General features: G+C 33.4%; 1 protein-coding gene across 1 annotated transcript in view; it reads left to right on the plus strand.

Annotated features, from left to right (window-relative positions):
* Positions 1-18019, plus strand: part of Fbxl17 (F-box and leucine rich repeat protein 17) — a 434432-nt gene that overhangs the window by 127376 nt on the left and 289037 nt on the right. Inside the window, exon 6 of the mRNA XM_090331543.1 lies at positions 1454-1584. Coding sequence (XP_090187669.1) covers positions 1454-1584 — 131 coding nt within the window. The remainder of the gene's footprint in view (positions 1-1453; positions 1585-18019) is intronic.

Here is an 18019-nt window from a genome sequence, read left to right on the forward strand (position 1 = left end):
GTTTTAGGAGAGATCCCACAAGATTCTGGATATGCTGTTTCTTATTTTCCAGTTGTTGTTGTAATGTGTTTTTGTTTATTTAGCAGATTAAAACATCTCAGTGATTTATTATTTCACTGTTTTAGATATCCAAGTCTGCCCCACACAAATTTCACTGAACTAAAGTTGAGGTGCTAGCTGGATTGTGGCAGTTGCTTCTAGAAGCTCAGAAGAATCTTTCCCTTTCTTCCTCCCTTCAGATTTTTCATAGAAGTAAGTTCTTTAATGTTATAGGGCCTTATTTCATATTGGCAATTGACCAGTGGTCATTACTAGATCTTGAGGACCTTGGCGCCTCTTTTGTATATCCAATGCTTGAAAAAGATGGGTTGAATCGCCTTTATGATTCAGATGAGTCATCCGTCACCTCTCTGATTTTATTTGGATAAGAGACTCTCCTTAATGATTGGACCTACTTGGATAATCTGAAATGATCTTTCCAGTTAAAGATCTGTAACTTTCATCTTACCTATGAAATTCTTTCTGTTATGCAAGGTAACCTCTTAGGTCATAGACATGTTTGGCTGGATGATAGTGTGTTGCTTAGTATAACATATGCCTCCAGAATAGTTATGCAAAAATAACTCATTTGCCAGTGTTCCTATTTGCAGAACATAATTAAGATCCTACCACTTTTGGCCAGGTGCTACTCAGGAGGTTAAGATCTGAGGATCAAGGTTCAAAGCCAGCCCAGGCACAAAAGGATCTGAGATTCTCATCTCTAATTAACCTCTAGAAAATGGAAATGGGGCTTGGCTCAAGGGTAGGGCAGTAGCCTTGAGCTGAAGAGCTCAGGGCCAGTGCCCAGGCCAAATTCCAGCCCCATGATGTGCACCACCCTCCCCCTATCACTTTTATGGGTAAAGAGATCAGAGACTCTTATCTCCATCAAGTTAACCTGTAAAAAGCTGGAACCAGACGTGTGGCTCAAGTGGTAGTGCACATGCCATGAGCAAAACACCTGAGGGAGAGTGCAAAGCCTTTCAGTACAAGCCCCAATACCAGCACAAAAAAGGGAGGGGAGGAAGGAAAGTAATCTATATCAAAGTAAGTAGGGTTATAATCATCAAACTAAATATTTAAAAGTGAATAATTTACAAATTGTAGAACTTTTCAAAACATTAAACAATCTCCATTAATTAGATAATAGATTGCAAGTATTTGACTTTAATGATGCCTCAACAACATCTGTTAATTCTTGCTGTCATTCATATGTGTATTTACCAGAGATTTTTCACACTCATTTTTAATATAGTATGTAAAACAGTACATAAAAATGTTTGATTAAAAGATTTCATACTATTATATGTTTTAGATATTATACCATGATATTCAACCTTGTAACCATCTATTGTAATTTTTGAAACTAACATAGATTTACCTGTTCAATCTTTTATTTTATTTCTGTCACTAGCTGAGAAACCTTTCCAGTTTGGACCTACGTCATATCACTGAACTGGATAATGAAACCGTGATGGAAATTGTCAAGAGGTGCAAAAATCTTAGCTCTCTCAATCTCTGTCTGAACTGGATTATAAATGACAGGTAACTATTGTAACATCTTAAAAACACTTTTTCAGAGAAAAACTTTTGTAGCAAACACTAATTACCATTATAATGAGTCATGTCAACTTTAAGTAAAATTGAATGCAGCTGTCTTTGCAAATTGAAATACTTAACTTTGGAAATCCATCTGGATGTATTCTTTTAATTCCTCTCTTGCTTGTAAGTGCTCTGAGGTTTTAGGTGCTTTATTTCAGTGCTAGTGGGTTTACTTTTTCTTTATTACCATCTAGGGTATATTGTTTGTCTATTTTAATATTTTTTCTTATTTTGGTTGATTTCATTAATTATCAGAGAAAATGATTCTGAACAACTATCTCAAATATTATATATTTAGGCCTTTTCAAAATGATGGCACTTTGTGTTATATATAAATATATACTGCTGTATAAATATTTAAACATTCTTAACTCAGTTGTATTATAATCATAATTACATCAACTGCAATTAATTATATACTAATATGTATAAATATATTTGAAAATGATAGCTATATGATAAACAGTTATATATATATGACGTCATGATGTCAAAGTGTGTAAAATTGTAAGTCTTTACTTAATGACAAATCTTTTTCCTTCCCATGTTTGGTGGACTTTTTGCCCATCTTGGCTTTGAATTGGCTAGCTTCAGGATCTCAGTAGGCTGAGTAGCTAGGATTATTATAGGTGTGAATCACAGGTATGATCTTTTTTGTCTAATTTTGTTTTGCTTATTTTACATTTGTACTTTTGTGATTTTGTCCCCAAGGTTTTTTTTTTTTTAACGTTCTAATGTCATAAATATTTCCCCAACATTTTCTCCTAGTAGTTTTTGCAATTTTAGGTTTGATTTAATGTATAGAATTTTCTTTGAAAAAATTTCAAAAGTATACAAGTATACAAAAGGATGGACATGATCCTAATTTATAAAAGCATTTGTTTTTGAGTACATTCACTATATGAAGTATGCTAAAGCTTTACAAAGCCTTTTATATTGAGTAACATAAACTACGTAGGTAAATATTCTACCTTTTAACATTAGTTTAATGTTGAGATAAATTTTCTAGTGATTCATTGACTTAAAGGTAGGAAACTTTTCTACAGTAAAATGATCATGTTCCACAATTTTTTTTTTTTTTTGCCAGTCCTGGGCTTGAGCTCAGGGCCTAAGAATTGTCCTTGGGTTTTCTCAAGGCTAGAGCTCTAACACTTGAGCCACAGCACTACTTCCAGCTTATTCTATGTATATGGTACCAAGGAATTGAACCTGGGTCTTTGTGCATGCTACGCAAACACTCTACCACTAGACCAAACTCCCAGTTCCAATTCCACAATTTTTTGTGTATCTGTACTGTGAAGAAAAAAGTTGAGAATTGAAAAATACCTTATTTTAAAATAAGATATAGTCCATGATTACATGGGCTAACTCATCGGTAAATGTTCTGCATAAATTTGTGTACTTTAAATAATTATTTTCAGAGATTTATAGTCTTCTAGCTTTTTCAGTGCTTTTATAATCATAATGGGGTAACTTACAAATGATAAAAGGGACAGTCTTCACTTTGACTTTTCTTCCTTTTGTTAGACTCTGTGTTGCTCAAATCTGGTGCTATGTCTTTTATTTATTTATTTTTTCCTACTTGTTTGTAATGGTGATTTGATGTTGGATTCTAAATCTATCTTCCATACAGTTTTATTTGGAAATAATGAAAGAATATTTTTGTGTTTTTAATGGAAAAGTTTGGGTTAATTCAGAAAACATGCATTTTAATGATGTTGAGAAACAGTGTTCTAAAGATCAGATCCTCTTTTAGGTTTTAATTATACTATTTGCACTTACCCTGTTTACTATAATAGAAGTTTCAGACATTAAAACCTGCTTTGCAGTATCATCTAAATTACTCATCTCATTGTTCTTGCCATACTGCATTACTAAGCTAAGTAATATTTGTAATTATATTGGTATGAATCTAGGACTTTCTATCAGACTTAATTATAATTTCAGCACTTAGCTGAGATGGGTTAATAACCTTTCATATAGAGGTCACTGGAATGCACTAATGCACTTAGCCTATCAATTAACTTCTGCTTTACATTTGTTCATTATTGCTATCCTTCAATAAATCAGGAAGCATTTATTATCCCACTGCTAAATACTTGGTTATCTGTCACATCCTGTGGAGCACTGAGACTTTGCTACTATCAAAGGTCGGTCTTTTAAGGTGGCATAAGACTTAATGATGATAATGAATGTGGTAAGGATTCTGGGGACAAGTGTAACCTTTATTCCCTTGGTAATTGATAGGCATTTTACATGTGTTCTCATTTAAGCCTTTCAGCATCTCTTATTCAGGGAAGGTCATACTATTTCTCTGATATTGAGACCATTTGTTAAACTTCTGAGTGGTCATTGGCTCAGTAAAAACTAGGTGAGAATACATAATAAAAAAAGCAATGGCTCGTGACTCAGTTTCTAATTCTGTATATGGAATATACTTCCATATATTTTCTTTTACTTGAAATTGTTACATTTTTGTTTTTACTAAGAGGTCATCACTTTCAGTTTTAAATCTTTTGTTTTACATGTAAATCTATTATAAGAATACATCTCCAATGATCTAGTTAGTAAAGTGTTCTTTATATTAAAACAACCCCTAAGTAATTCTAGTTTCCTTTTCCTTTTTTTCTTAACAAAGGGTTTATCTTAGATTTTAAAAGTTCTTTTCTGTGAACATTGTTTGAAGGTAAAAATCTAAATATATGTTAAAATTAATGGACTTTTGGTTATGAATTGAATTCTTTCTTCCATCCCCAAATATTGTAGTACTGGAGATAGAACTCAGGGCTTGGTGCAAGCACTCTGCCATAGAACTATACCCCTAAATCTTATGGTAGTTCTTAGCATTTTGTGATCCTAGAATCTATGTGACCAAAATATAATATTTATCTTTGTTTTTAGGGCACTTATTTTTTTAATTTAGAGAGTTAAATAGCATTATTATTATTATTTATATATTCAGAAGGATAGTGTAGGAATAGTAATTTGATATTTACCATTCCTTTCTTTTTTATTAAAGAATTTATTAACATTGATTTTTACATCATATTTTAAATAACAAGTTTAACAAGTTTAACATATTTTAAATAACAAGTTTATTTAAGAAGGGAATCTCTTCAAAGGAACTTAGGATCAATGGTTTCCCTCATTTGTCATAATCAGTAGAAACCTTGGGCTCTCTAGCAGAGATTTGCAATAGAGCAAAACCTTGATAACAAAAGGCCATATAGTAGGACGCTAAATGAAAGGATCTCTAGGATATAGAAACATAAGCCATATAATGAATGATTGTTGTTCTTAAGGTACTATGTTATCTCTCATGTCTTTTGCTGTCCCTTGGTTATCTCATATTGTTACAGTATCTCACTTTGTTACCTGATATATCGGATATATTTGTATTTGGTTATTCGAAATTGGATAGGGAACGGGGAAAACAAGATGAGGGGTGGGGGTGGGGGGGGAGGGAAATGGGGACCAAGACATGTGAAAGGGTATCAATGTATGTGAATTAATGCACCTTCTATCTGGCAAATATCATGTAACCCTTCTATTAATTACAATAAAAAATATATGAAAAACAAAACAAAACAAAAACAAAAAAAAGAAGGGAATCTCTATTTACAATCACTGGGACTTAGTATTTAGAACTTAATCAAAATTAGGCTAAGGGTTTGTATGTCATAGAAACATATTAATTTATGAAATAAAACATTATGTCTATAGAGTCATAGGTAATTCCTTTCTTTTTTATTTTTTCTATTTGTGTTGATAATGGAGCTTGATCAGGCCATGGGCTCTGTCCCTCAGTTGTTTTGCTTAAGGGTAGCACTCTTATCATTTGAAACCGAGTATCATTTGCAGCTTTTGTGATAAATTGGAAATAAGAGTCGTATAGACTTTCCTGCCTGGGCTAGCTTTGAGCTGCGATTCTTAGATCTTAGTCTCCTCAGTACCAAGGATTGTGAGTGTGAACCAGAAGTACTTGGCTGTCATTCCTTTCCATACCCAAAATTTCAGATATTTTGTAATGTAAGAATCCTCACCACTTCTTTCAGTGATAATAAAATTTGGTTATTGTATGCCTCTTAAGTTTATTAAACATTTATGCTAGAATATGGATACTTTGAGATTTTCATTCAGTTTGATCTCAGTATTTTGACAGTTTGAAAGCAACATATTTTGAATGCAAAAATCTGATATGTAAAACTTTACATGGTTCTTATGGCTCTTATCATCTTCATAGTAGTGTTTGTAATGGTTCTTTGGCCCTTTTCTTTGCTAATAAGAATTAAAATAAATCTAATAGATTTTAGTTGGTTTTTACAAAAATCTATGTTTTAATATTATATGTGTTTGTAAATAAGTAACCTCCTATCTTCTGTTTATAACATTGGTCCTGAAAAAAAGAAAGCTAATTCTATCATATTACCTGTGTTCCATTATGAAATGATTGTTTACATTGACAGCTGTCCAATCTTGTTTATGAATTAGAACAGACAGAATAAAAATTCAAGAAAAAAAAGAAAGGTTCTCTAGTATTCACTAGCTAATGATACTAAATCAGAATTTCCATTGCTATAAGAAAATGCCCTACTCTGGGAATGTGAGATTAAAAGAGGTCTATTTTTCCCAGTTTTGGAAGTCCCATGGTGAATTACCCTTTATGTTCTTCCTCTGTTGCAATCCTCATATTGGATGGCTTAAAAGGGGCCTACAAAACAGCAGAGAGAAAGAGAAAGGAGGGGGAGGGGGACAGGAAGAGGGAGAGTGATAGGGAAAGGGAGAGAGGAAGAGGGAGAGGGAGAGGGAGAGGGAGAGGGAGAGATTCAATGTGTTAGCACTGCTTTTGTGGGAACTGTGGCACTAAGGCCTCATGGAAATTATCATTGTCTTTAAGAGGGAACCACCTCTACTGACTTAACCATCTCCCTCAGTGGTCTCTGCTTCTCAAAGGTCCAGCTGATTCAATATTGCCATACTGATGACCATATCTCTAAGACATTAACCATTGGGGGACACTAAATCATACTCAAACCATAGAACTGTTACTGAAGTAAATGATTCTGTCATAATTTGTGAATCACACTTCTATAAAGGGGGCTGCTGAATCAAGAATACACTCGAATTTAGAAAATGTAAAAGTCTTTCACTATTAGTCACTTTCTATCAGGTACATGATAAACTTTGTAATATGTTGCTATTTATTTTGTGTTGAAGCTTAGAATAGTAAATATACACTCTACCACTAGGCCAAACTCCCAGCCATATAAATATTTTAAATAAGACCATTTGATGCTGCAAATTTGCTTGAGGTATAGAGTATGAAAAATGAATTAATTACTGGAGCCTGGAGTTTGGCCTAGTGGTTAAAGTGCTTGCCTAGCAAGCATGAAGACCGGGTTCGATTTCTTGGTACCACATACATAGAAAAAAGCCGGAAGTGGTGCTGAGGCTCAAGTGGTAGAGCTCTAGCCTTGAGAAAGTACAAGGAGAGTGCTCAGGCCCTGAGCTCAAGCCCAGGACTGGCAAAAAAAAAAAAAAAATGAATTAATTGCTAACATTTCTGGCGTTTTGCTGATTTTCAGATCTCAGCCCCTGAGTAGATCAGATTACAGGTGTGAGCCACCGGGCCTCTGTCTCCTGAATTCTTTAATTTGAGCCATAGCACCAATCTGGATATGGGGTACCAAGGAATCGAACCCAGGGCTTCATGCATGCTAGGAGAGCACTCTATGGCTAGACTATACTCCTGGCCCCGACTTCTTTACTTTTTATTATACATACGTGATGTTTTCATTTACATTATTAATCTGAAGTCCATCCAGTCTGCAAACTAATTCCTCCCTCGCTGAAATCTAGAGTGTAAAGATTTTTAGATATTTTATATTTTAAATTGCATATTTGAAAATTTAAGTCTGATAAAATCATTAACAAAATACAGTGGATTAATTGTTCTACTACTGAAATTAGGTTTTTGTTATTTCAAGTATAAGAATTTTGAAAAATGGTTTGAAATTAGAAAGGAGACAGAATTTATCTTATAATAAGTTATTGTATTCATTGACAGACTTCTAAAATAGAAAGCTTTTTCTCAGGAATCAAACAAGTATTATTAAAGACTTGCTATATATTTTTATATGTATTAGATTATAAAGTTAATATACTATATTCCCTCCAATTTTAAAGCTTGGATTTAAGCTATCTGTTTTGGTCTGAGAATCAAGCTCATTCACTTGTGCATGCAAAATGTGGACTCAACCTTGGAGCAATACCCCAAATTCTAAGTCATTTATTTTAAAATGAACATTGGTAGTGTTTGGTATTTGATTCATGATTCCTTTGCTTTTAGTATTAATGAAATATTAATATTATTTCTTATATTCTATTTTCTCAGAGAAAAAGTCATTTATAGTTTTTTAGATTTTCGCAGGTTAAAGTTGTAGAGTGACAGATTACTCCACTACCCACTTCAGTGAGACTGACAGCACCCTGGATCATGTAAAACTCAATGAAGCTTTATATAAAGATTTTTCTAACTCCCTTGATCTTCTCTGGATGTTTATTCTGTTTCTTCTTTCAAATTTCCGTTGATTCAATAAAAAACGGTGATATTTAGAAATAAAGTTCAGAGAGGATTTGAGCAGGTGTTGGTGATATAAAATATTTGCTGAGTGCCCATTGTGTTTTATTTCTAAGAATTGTTTTGTGAACATATGCTATATATTGTATTTATAAGTGTTCAAGGACTGGGTAGATAATCTACAATCTCCCAGTGAATGTCATGTCACAATGGACTTAGAATTTTATTTCATTTCAATCCTCTAATATTACTTAATTCTCCTAGAGACTGAAGTTTAAAGATTGCCCAAGGGGGACAAACCCTATCTATTAAATCCAGCAGGCATAGTTGCATTTGAGTTTGAGAATATTTTGCTTCCTATTAAAGTTAAGTGGTCTGGAGGAGAGTAATGCTTCTCACCTTGGTGCATTGAGAATGAAGTCTGAGCAATTCTTCACCTATAGAAGTCTGAAAACTTGGAAAGAAGAGGCAATAATAGTATTCTCAGGTTCAGTGTATGTACCTGTAATCCCTGCTGCTGAGAAGCCTGAGGCAGTAAGGTTGCTTGAACTCAGAGGTGTGAGGATAGCCTAGATAACATAGACTGTTCTTAAAACAACAGTAAAGATTTTGACTGTTAAATCAGTCACAAGGTCAGCATCCATCTATCTATCTATCTATCTATCTATCTATCTATCTATCTATCTATCTATCCTGATCTTTGTATAATATGGAGAAGTCCGCATACTTCATTGCCCAGTAATGGAGTGGATGGTTATGTAAAGCAGTAATAAAACTTAACTTTAGGTTATCTCATATTTTTATAGTATTTCACTTTGTTATCTGATATATTGAATTTATTTGTATTTGGTTATTTGAAATTTGATAGGGAAGGGGGGAAAACCAAGACGAGTGGGGGTGTGTGGGGGGGGAATGGGTACCAACACATGTGAAAGGGTATCAATGTACGTGAATTAATGCACCTTCTATCTGGCAAATATCATGTAACCCTTTTACTAATTACAATAAAAAAATGCAAAAAAAAGAAGATTAAATGAAAAAATAATAATAATAAAAAGAATCTAACCTAAAAAAACTTAACTTTAACATATTTCATAAGATACTAAGTAGTTTTGTTTTTATATTTATTGGGCATTCTGCATAAAGAATAATGAAATATATTTTTCTTGTGTTTTGAGAGAACTGTAGGAAGGAGTCTTTTTGCACAAGTGATTTCAGTTTGAGATGCTTTAGACACTGTTCACAATTATTGTTAAGATCAGGCAGGGTGGTAATGTTGGAATGGTTATTGTCTAGCTCCCAGACTGTGTACACAAATTAGATATTCTGTATCTTTCTATCCAGTAGACATTCTTTTTAAAATTTTGATTGGTTTTGTAGTGCTACTTAGGTCATAGTATATAATTCTTTTCTGTATTTCTGGAGCAATAATTATAACTTCCACTTACTATATTTGTTCTAAATACTTTATTGGGTTTTACACATGCTTCCCTTTATCTCAACAACCAGGGAAAGGAATAATTAAACTCAGTTTTTTTCAAACAAATGAATTAAGGCCCAGATATGTTAGAAAGAGCACATTTGAGTGAGAACTGAAATCCTTTTTACATCTTTCAGAATCCAACTCAAACCACTAGAGACTGGATTGTCTAGTGCCTCAGTCTGCCTTAGGTTTTTCCAGAACATCCCATTGCATTCATTCTATCATGTTTAACATTCCTGCTGTTGCTGCTCTCTGTAAATCCAAAATGTGCTGGTTTGAATGATCAACGATATAGTCATCTAATTTCAAACATCAGGCATGTTTGGTAATCTGATACTTGATACTCTTAACATTGCCTACTAGACATCTAAAGGTAAAAACCAAGGCATTTTACTGTATGCATAGAATTGTAGGTTTTTTGAGCAGCTTAAATTTTCTAGACAATCACATTTGTAAATATTCTACATTTCTAAAGGTCTTGAGGAAAAATGGAGTCTTAAGTTTTTGTCTTGTACCACAGTATTACATAGGTTTTACAAATAATATTTGAATAGGCACTTATTTTAAAAAGTACTGATTTTGGGGGGGAGTTTGGCCTAGTGGTAGAGTATTTCCCTACCATGCACCAAGACTGGATTCCATTCTTCCATACCAAATACACAGAAAAAACCGGAAGTGGTGCTGTTGCTCAAGTGGTAGAGCTCTAGCCTTGAGAATGCCCAAGGACAGTGCTCAGGCCCTGAGTTCACACCCCAGGATTAGCAAAAAAAAAAAAAAAATGTAAATCTTATTTCATTGTTTATTAACAGCTTTTATCTAATTAGGAAAATCTAATTAAATATTACAGGAGAAAGGAAAATATATACTTTGAATAAGTTAACTTTGAGTTTAGATGGAATTCAATTTCAGTGATTGTTATACTTTTGGTTAGAAATTATTACCATAGCTAATCTTTGTACTTTTTCTATAATATATGATTTTTCATACAATTGATATGAAGTTTCTCTGATGAAATGATTTATACATTTATCTTCATTTGGATTATTCATGTGTTTAAAGGAATTTTATCTTCAACTATTTGGGTAAGTAGCAACATTGACTACCAGTCCTGCTATTGATTATTTTAGTATGTCTACTTACAAATAGTGCTTTTAAAGGAACATTAATTTACATGTAACCAACCAAGTGTTTAATCTGCTAAAACCAGTTGAAAGGAAAATCTGCATGAGATACATGTATCTTAGCTTGCTTTAAGTTTTTTTTTTTTGTTTGTTTTTTTGGTCATGAGGCTTGAACTCTGGGCCTGGGTGCATCCCTGAGATCGTCAGCTCAAGGCTACCACCCTTCCTTGAGATCTGGGCATTGTCCCTGAGCGCAAGGCTACCACCCTACCCCTTGAGCCACAGTCCCAGTTTTCTACTGGTTAATTGGAGATGAGAGCCTCATGTTCTTCAGTGCCCCTGGTGGCTTTGAACAGCTATCCTCAGATGTCAGCCTCCTTAGTAGCTCAAATTACAGGCATGAGCCACCGCTCCTGGCTTTGTTTTGTGTTCTGGATCCAATTTTAGAGACCAGAAGGAAGCCAGTTTTTTTGTTTGTTTGTTTGTTTGTTTGTTTTTTTGTGATTGACTTTGACTTACTTTGTCCATATTTATATTATTTCATCTAATACAAAGTGTGTATTTTTTTATTATAGTTCTTACATCTAATGGTATTTTTAACTTTTACATTGTCCTTATTACATATTGAGCAATATGTGTAAGTGAACATTTCTGTAAGTAGTAATAATTAGAGATTCTCTTGAATCATATTTTGGGTGTTGCTGGATATGCTCTTCAATTATACTACTGCATTTGTATCTTATAGGCTATGTAAAGGTGAGTAAATGCAGTAGTTATTTAATTTGTAGGACTTGGGGTGTGTGTGTGTGTGTGTGTGTGTGTGTGTGTGTGTGTGTGTGTGTGTGTGTGTGTGTGTGTGTGATAGAGAGTGAGTGTGACTGAACCTAGGCTTTTCCACATGTGCTATCTCACTGAGTTACATCCTCAGCCTCTTTTGCAAGATTTAAGACAAATGTTTTTCATGATAGAAACTGGAATTTGTGATTAAATTATGGAATAAGAATTGGATTCATTTGAAATGTAGACCTATCAGTGCAAAGTTTTGTTGAGTTCTTAACTATCTGTTTTTAAATCATGAAGAAATAAAGAAAATATTCGTTCATTGAAAAATGATAATTTATTGACTATACAAATTTTAATATCTTACACACCGTGAATTCTCCCAGAAGTTGTTTTATCCTTATTTTCTTAAACCAGATATGGTGAATAGAATAACTCAGATTTGTCAGATTTTAAAATGTATGATAAATGAAGCCCAGTAAATAGTGAAAATATGAGAAAGATGATTAAATCTGACAATTTCCTTGTAAAAGGCTTGAGATGATAAATATCTCCTGAGATTAGTTATTAATTTAGTGCAAGTATGTCAGCCTAAAATACTTTATGAACAATGGCATCAAGAAATACTTTGGAAGATAGGCATCCACATGTTTAACCAGAGAAGAAACTGCTAGAACTTTATTGTTATTAATTAGATATGACATGAATGTATCAGGGCTATTTTCTGTATGACAGTCCTTTCAGAAATTAAGAAAGGGAGGTGTTTCCTGAAAACATTAAGAATAACAGAATACTTTGAGTCCTTTTGCCTCATGAAAATGGAAAGATGTTTTGTATATCATCCATCAAATGATAAAATGTTTAGGAGAGTATAAAATTACTCTACAAAAATCAAGCGTGTTATATTAGTAGTTATAGTTGTGTTCCTACTAGTCATTTCTCTGAAACACACATAAATTCCTCTATAAGAGAAGAAATAATAATAAAGATTTTATTTTAGGCCTACATCATGTTGCTGTCTCTGCATCATGGCACATCACTCTGCTGGTAGCATACATCATGTATTATGTGACTACATGTCACATAATGCAAGGTGCTTCTTTTCTTTCCTCCTCCTCCTCCTCCTCCTCCTCCTCCTCCTCCTCCTCCTCCTCCTCCTCCTCCTTCTTCTTCTTCTTCTTCTTTTTTTTTTTTTGCCAATCCTGGGGCTTGAACTCAGGGCTTGAGCACTGTCCTTGGGCTTTTTCAAGACTAGTGCACTATGAGCCGCAGCACCACTTCTGCCTTTTCTATGTATGTGGTATCAGGAAATCAAATCCAGGGCTTCATGCATGCTAGACAAGCATTCTACCACTAGACCATGCTCCTGGCCCCTGTAAGATGGTTCTATGTACTCATCTTTGGTTCTTTTAACTTTACCTTCACCAGTCCCATCCCTTCCTTCTCTCCTCACACAGAACCCTGCTCATAAAAGTAATTTAATATATATGTATTGAAAGAATTATAAATTCTGCTTTTGTATATTGCATAAATCTGCTTTTAAATTTGGCCCAAAACTTTGGCTAAAATCCAGACAAGTGGTTCAAATGCCTCCTTTCTTCCAAAGTATTTATTTCTGGACAAAGTTGATACTTAATAAAGGAGGGAATTAATTTCATTGTCTGGAGTCAGAGCTTACTTTGTCTATTGCATTCTACTAATTACAGAATCTGTACCTTTACATTTTGAACAATAAAATACCATTTGTAATGCTCAGTAATTTGGTTTATGTTCTTTAATTAGAGTCTTTGGAATACTTTTAAGTGAAGAACCAGAAATTTTACTTATTGTTCCTCTACAATGGTGCCTAATATTAATTGAAAAAAGTGGAACAGCTTTTATTTGCTTCTTGGCTATTTGAGATAGAATTTCGTTTTTCCTTAACTCTTCTTATAGTACTTGTATGTGATGCTCTAAATTTATGTTTAATATTTGGTTAATTGCTACTGTGAACCTAAACATTCTGATTAAGGCCAGTTCACATTAGAACAATTACTTGGTTAATTGCTCTGGTGCAATAGTGATTTAAAATGTCATCAGAACATCAAGTTGTGAAAGCACTATCAAGAGTTTCAAACACGCCAAGCATGCCCACTGCAGATCACACCAGTGGAGCGATTAATGCAGGCTAATTGCTTTTCTGTTTGTTCAAGATTCACTGTAAAACTGAAATTCCTGCAATTAAGATTAGTAAGCAATATAATTAAAACATTAAGATAGTCACAATTTTTCAAAAGTTTGAACTATTCCATGTAAACATATATAGTATATGTAATGAAGATATATAAACAAAAGCATATAAATAGACAAAATAAGGTTATTTCAGCTACAAGATTTTATTAATATTATTTAAGAAATAGATTATTGTAGAATGATACCGTAAGATTACCTTTAACCCACAATTATCACTTAGAATAATCTAATTGTTTCTCTCTACTTCCTTTCTATTCTTCAACAAGGTAGGATTCTTATGTAGTGTTTAGTGGCATATTTTATACTGTACAGTTTCCAATTTAGCAAGTAGACTGAATTGTTTTGGGGACGTGGGCTCTATTAATGAAGTTTTAGCTTAATGACATTTTCCTTTATCAAATATGTTAAAGGAAATCCAGGTAGCAATAATTACATTGTGACTTTTTGTGACCATGACAAGGAATTTAAAGATACTTTTGTGAATTTTTCTCTAGGGATCATTTTCTTAAAAAGTTATAGAAATGTATATGCTTTTTACAATCCTATTTTTATGTTTTTAAAATATATGATTATATATGAGCTTATATTCTTTTATGGGTTTTGTAATTTCCATATATTCAGTCCAGGCTTCTTGATAATGCTGTTTTATATAGTGTCTCATTTCAAGTGTACTTATTAAAGGCATATATATTAAATTAGATAGAAATAAATTCATTAATTGTGATTATTATAGACCAGGAAGCCCAACCACAAAAAGTCCAATCACCAAACTAAAAATCTAAATAGTAATATCTGTCGATGGTTCTTGGATCTTTGATCTTCAACAGTTTATCAGTGAAGCAGAGATACAGTGTGTCTCTGATATCAGTGAAATGAAAACAAGTACTCTTTGCTTGTCAAGTCTTGGTTCTTAATTATGGTTAAAAGATAGTTTAGATGCTATAAATGTCATTTATAATTAACAGACTACTGAAAATTATAAATTACAGCAACAAATATTTCTTGTCTATGTATATCTTTTGTTCAATGTGACATTACCAGTTTTCCCATCAGAAATGGAGTGTAATCCTCTGTCTTATTATATTTTTGGTTGACTTTGTGATATGGTAGAAATTATGTTGTGAAACCTGAGGTTTGAAATTTAGCTGTGTCCAGGTGAAATTATTGGCTCACAAGAAATGTAGCAAATAAATGTTGTCTTAGCTATTAAGTGTTTGTTTGGCTTATTGTACTGCAACTGATGACCAAGATAGTAACTTTATTGTCACCCTCTGTTTACCATTTTGTGTGTGTGGTAAGGTACTAGGTAGTTGCCTAGAGTTTTTTTTTTTTTAACATTCATTATCTTTATTTAATCATCACATTAATCTTATGACAAGGTCATCATTATACCCTGTTTTATAGATGGGGTAATATGAAGCACAGAGTTTAAAAGTGCCTTTTTGAAGATCATAGCTAGATCTTTGTGGCCTCAAGGCTCCTATACTTTTCTAGCTATTAAACTGCTCTAACAGATTATTCTGAGTTTAAAATTACAGATGGTTGTACTAAGCAACCAAACCTACCATGGATTCTGTTGAATACAAGTACTAGGTAAATAACATTATGCCATTAATAAAATGAATCAAAATATTCCAATCAAATAAACATTACAGTAAAACAAGTAATATCTGTTTACATTCTAGTGTTACTCTTTAATCTTGCATATTCATGAAATAATACATGTGGAGAAAAGGCAGATCTCCCATTGTTCTAAGAGCATGAGTCTAAAAGGGATGATACGAATGCAAACTTACAACTACACAAATATAAGTCTGTGGGTGTACATATATTAAAAATAGTTTTGAGTTGTGTTTGTGATTCCAGTAGTAGAGAGCTTGCCTAGAAAGAGCAGTACCTGAGTTCAAACCCTGGTACTGTCATTCTCCTAACCCCCTCCCCCCAATCCCCAATTTAAAAAGAAAAGCAAAACATTTGTTATTTCATACTACTAAATATCTACTACCCTTTTCTTTGTTGTCAAGTAGGGAAATAAAGAGGAGAAAGAAGACCCTTTCTTAGAATAGTTATGGCTGAGATGTAATAATAATTATTTTTAATCTGCCTTTACATTTATTCCTTCTAATAATATGTCTAATAATATGTCTATGATATGTTGTTAATTGTACTTCTAATATCCACCCCCAAATCCATGAATAGAAGTGAGAATCTTTTCACTTTAGAAATTCTTTCATTTCTAATTTTAACCTTCACCACACATCAATAAGCTAGTTACCCTTAGTAGGTGATTCTGACATATATATTGCTGTTCATCTTACCAATTGTTATAGCAGCACACTAATCAGAACTGCCTAAGGATTTTATTGCCTGTTGAATAAAGCTGAGGAGCCTTTCTTCCATGATTTATTATGGTATTTTGACAGATAGTTTTATTTAGAAAAGATAATTTTCTTTTTTTCTCTCATCTGAATTTAAGCAGAATTTCTTCTTTGTGTTTTGATTTAATTTTCTTTCCAATAATAAATTTTTACTTTATTATTTACACACAAAAATATTTTATTATATAAATATATCTTGACAAAGAACTAGTGCAACACAAGAACAATATGTTGGAAATGAACTTTACAACTTGGGAGGGTATGGGGGATGGGCGGGAGGGAAACATGGGAAAGGGTAACAATGTTCAAGAAGTAATGCACTCACTACCTTAGACTTTAACTGTAACTCATCTATACATCAACCTGATAATAAAACTTAAGAAAAAAAATTCTTTTGAGAATCTTATTCTCTGACAGCAAGATTGTAGTTTAAAAAATTTTAATTATACTCAGATGGATTATAAGTTGCCTAGGAATTATGACTTTTTTTTTTTTAAAGCTATGAGCTCCTAGTGAGAATTTCAGGCAATGCTGTTTGATTGGATGGTAATCAAACCTACTGCACATAAGCGTGTATTCAAGGTAAGAGTAAGGAGAAATGAACCATTAAGTTGGACCAGAAATAAAGCAAGTTAAAATGAGTCAGAACAATCAAATGTGTTTATTTGTTTATTTATTTATTACCAGTCCTAGGTCTTGAACTCAGGGTCTGGGCACTGTCCGATGGCTTCCTCAAGGCTGGTGCTCTATCACTTGAGCCATAGCACCAATTCCAGCTTTTTCTATGTATATGGAGTTCAATCCAGGGTTTCATTCATGCTAGCTAAGCACTCTCCCCCTAGGCCACACTTCTGACCTCAATCGAGTATATTTAAAGGGCATAAACACAGCCTTTTAAAAATGCTCTCTAAATAAATTAAAGAGCTAAAGAGGTATGTGCTGAAGTCTCTGAAAGAGAGCAGTGGTTCATGTTTGAGATATATGGATGCATATATATGTATATGTATATATATATATATATATATTTTTTTTTGTCAGTTGTGGGCTTGAGCTCAGGGCATGAGCACTGTCCCTGGACTTTCTCAAGGCAAGATACCACTTGAGCCTCAGCACCACTTCTGGCTTTTTTTCCTATGTATGTGGTACCGAGGAATCGAACCCAGGTCTTCATGCATGCTAGGCAAGCAGTCTACCACTACTCCAAACTCCCAGCCCACCTTAATCTGGCCTGTGGCAACACATATTTGTTATGTTATTTCTTTTGTTGTTGTTGTTTTTGTGCGTCATGGGGCTTAAACTTGTCCTGGACGCTGTCCCTGAGCTCTTCAGCTCAAGGCTACCACCCTAACCCTTGAGCCAAGCCCCACTTCCCATTTTCTAGAGGTTAATTGGAGCTAGGAGTCTCAGGTCCTTTTGTGCCTGGGCTGGCTTTGAACCTTGATCCTCAGATCTCAGCCTCCTGAATAGCTAGGATTACAGCAGTGAGCTACCGCATCCACCTTATAATTTTAATAGAACTGACAACATGTTAACTTTGCTGGACTAAAAATGAATGAAGACAAGGTGAGAAAAATTTTAGAGAAATATGATAGTCTTGTGCCAATGATTTATTTGGAATAAGGATGACAACCCTGGCTTTGTTTGTAATAGTTCACAGTGAATTTATTATTTTTTTAGAAGGAATTTTTCTGTAACATTTTTCTCCTTTAGATTTATAGGCATTTATGAGATGCCTGTCTTTGACAAATATTTATTAGTCTGTAGTTAGTAGTTTTTATATTAGCTTATTAGAATTTTTGTTTCT

The sequence above is a fragment of the Megascapheus bottae genome, chromosome 4 (genome assembly GCF_031878675.1).
Source record: "Megascapheus bottae isolate mThoBot1 chromosome 4, mThoBot2.hap1, whole genome shotgun sequence".
Classification (NCBI taxonomy): domain Eukaryota; kingdom Metazoa; phylum Chordata; class Mammalia; order Rodentia; family Geomyidae; genus Megascapheus; species Megascapheus bottae.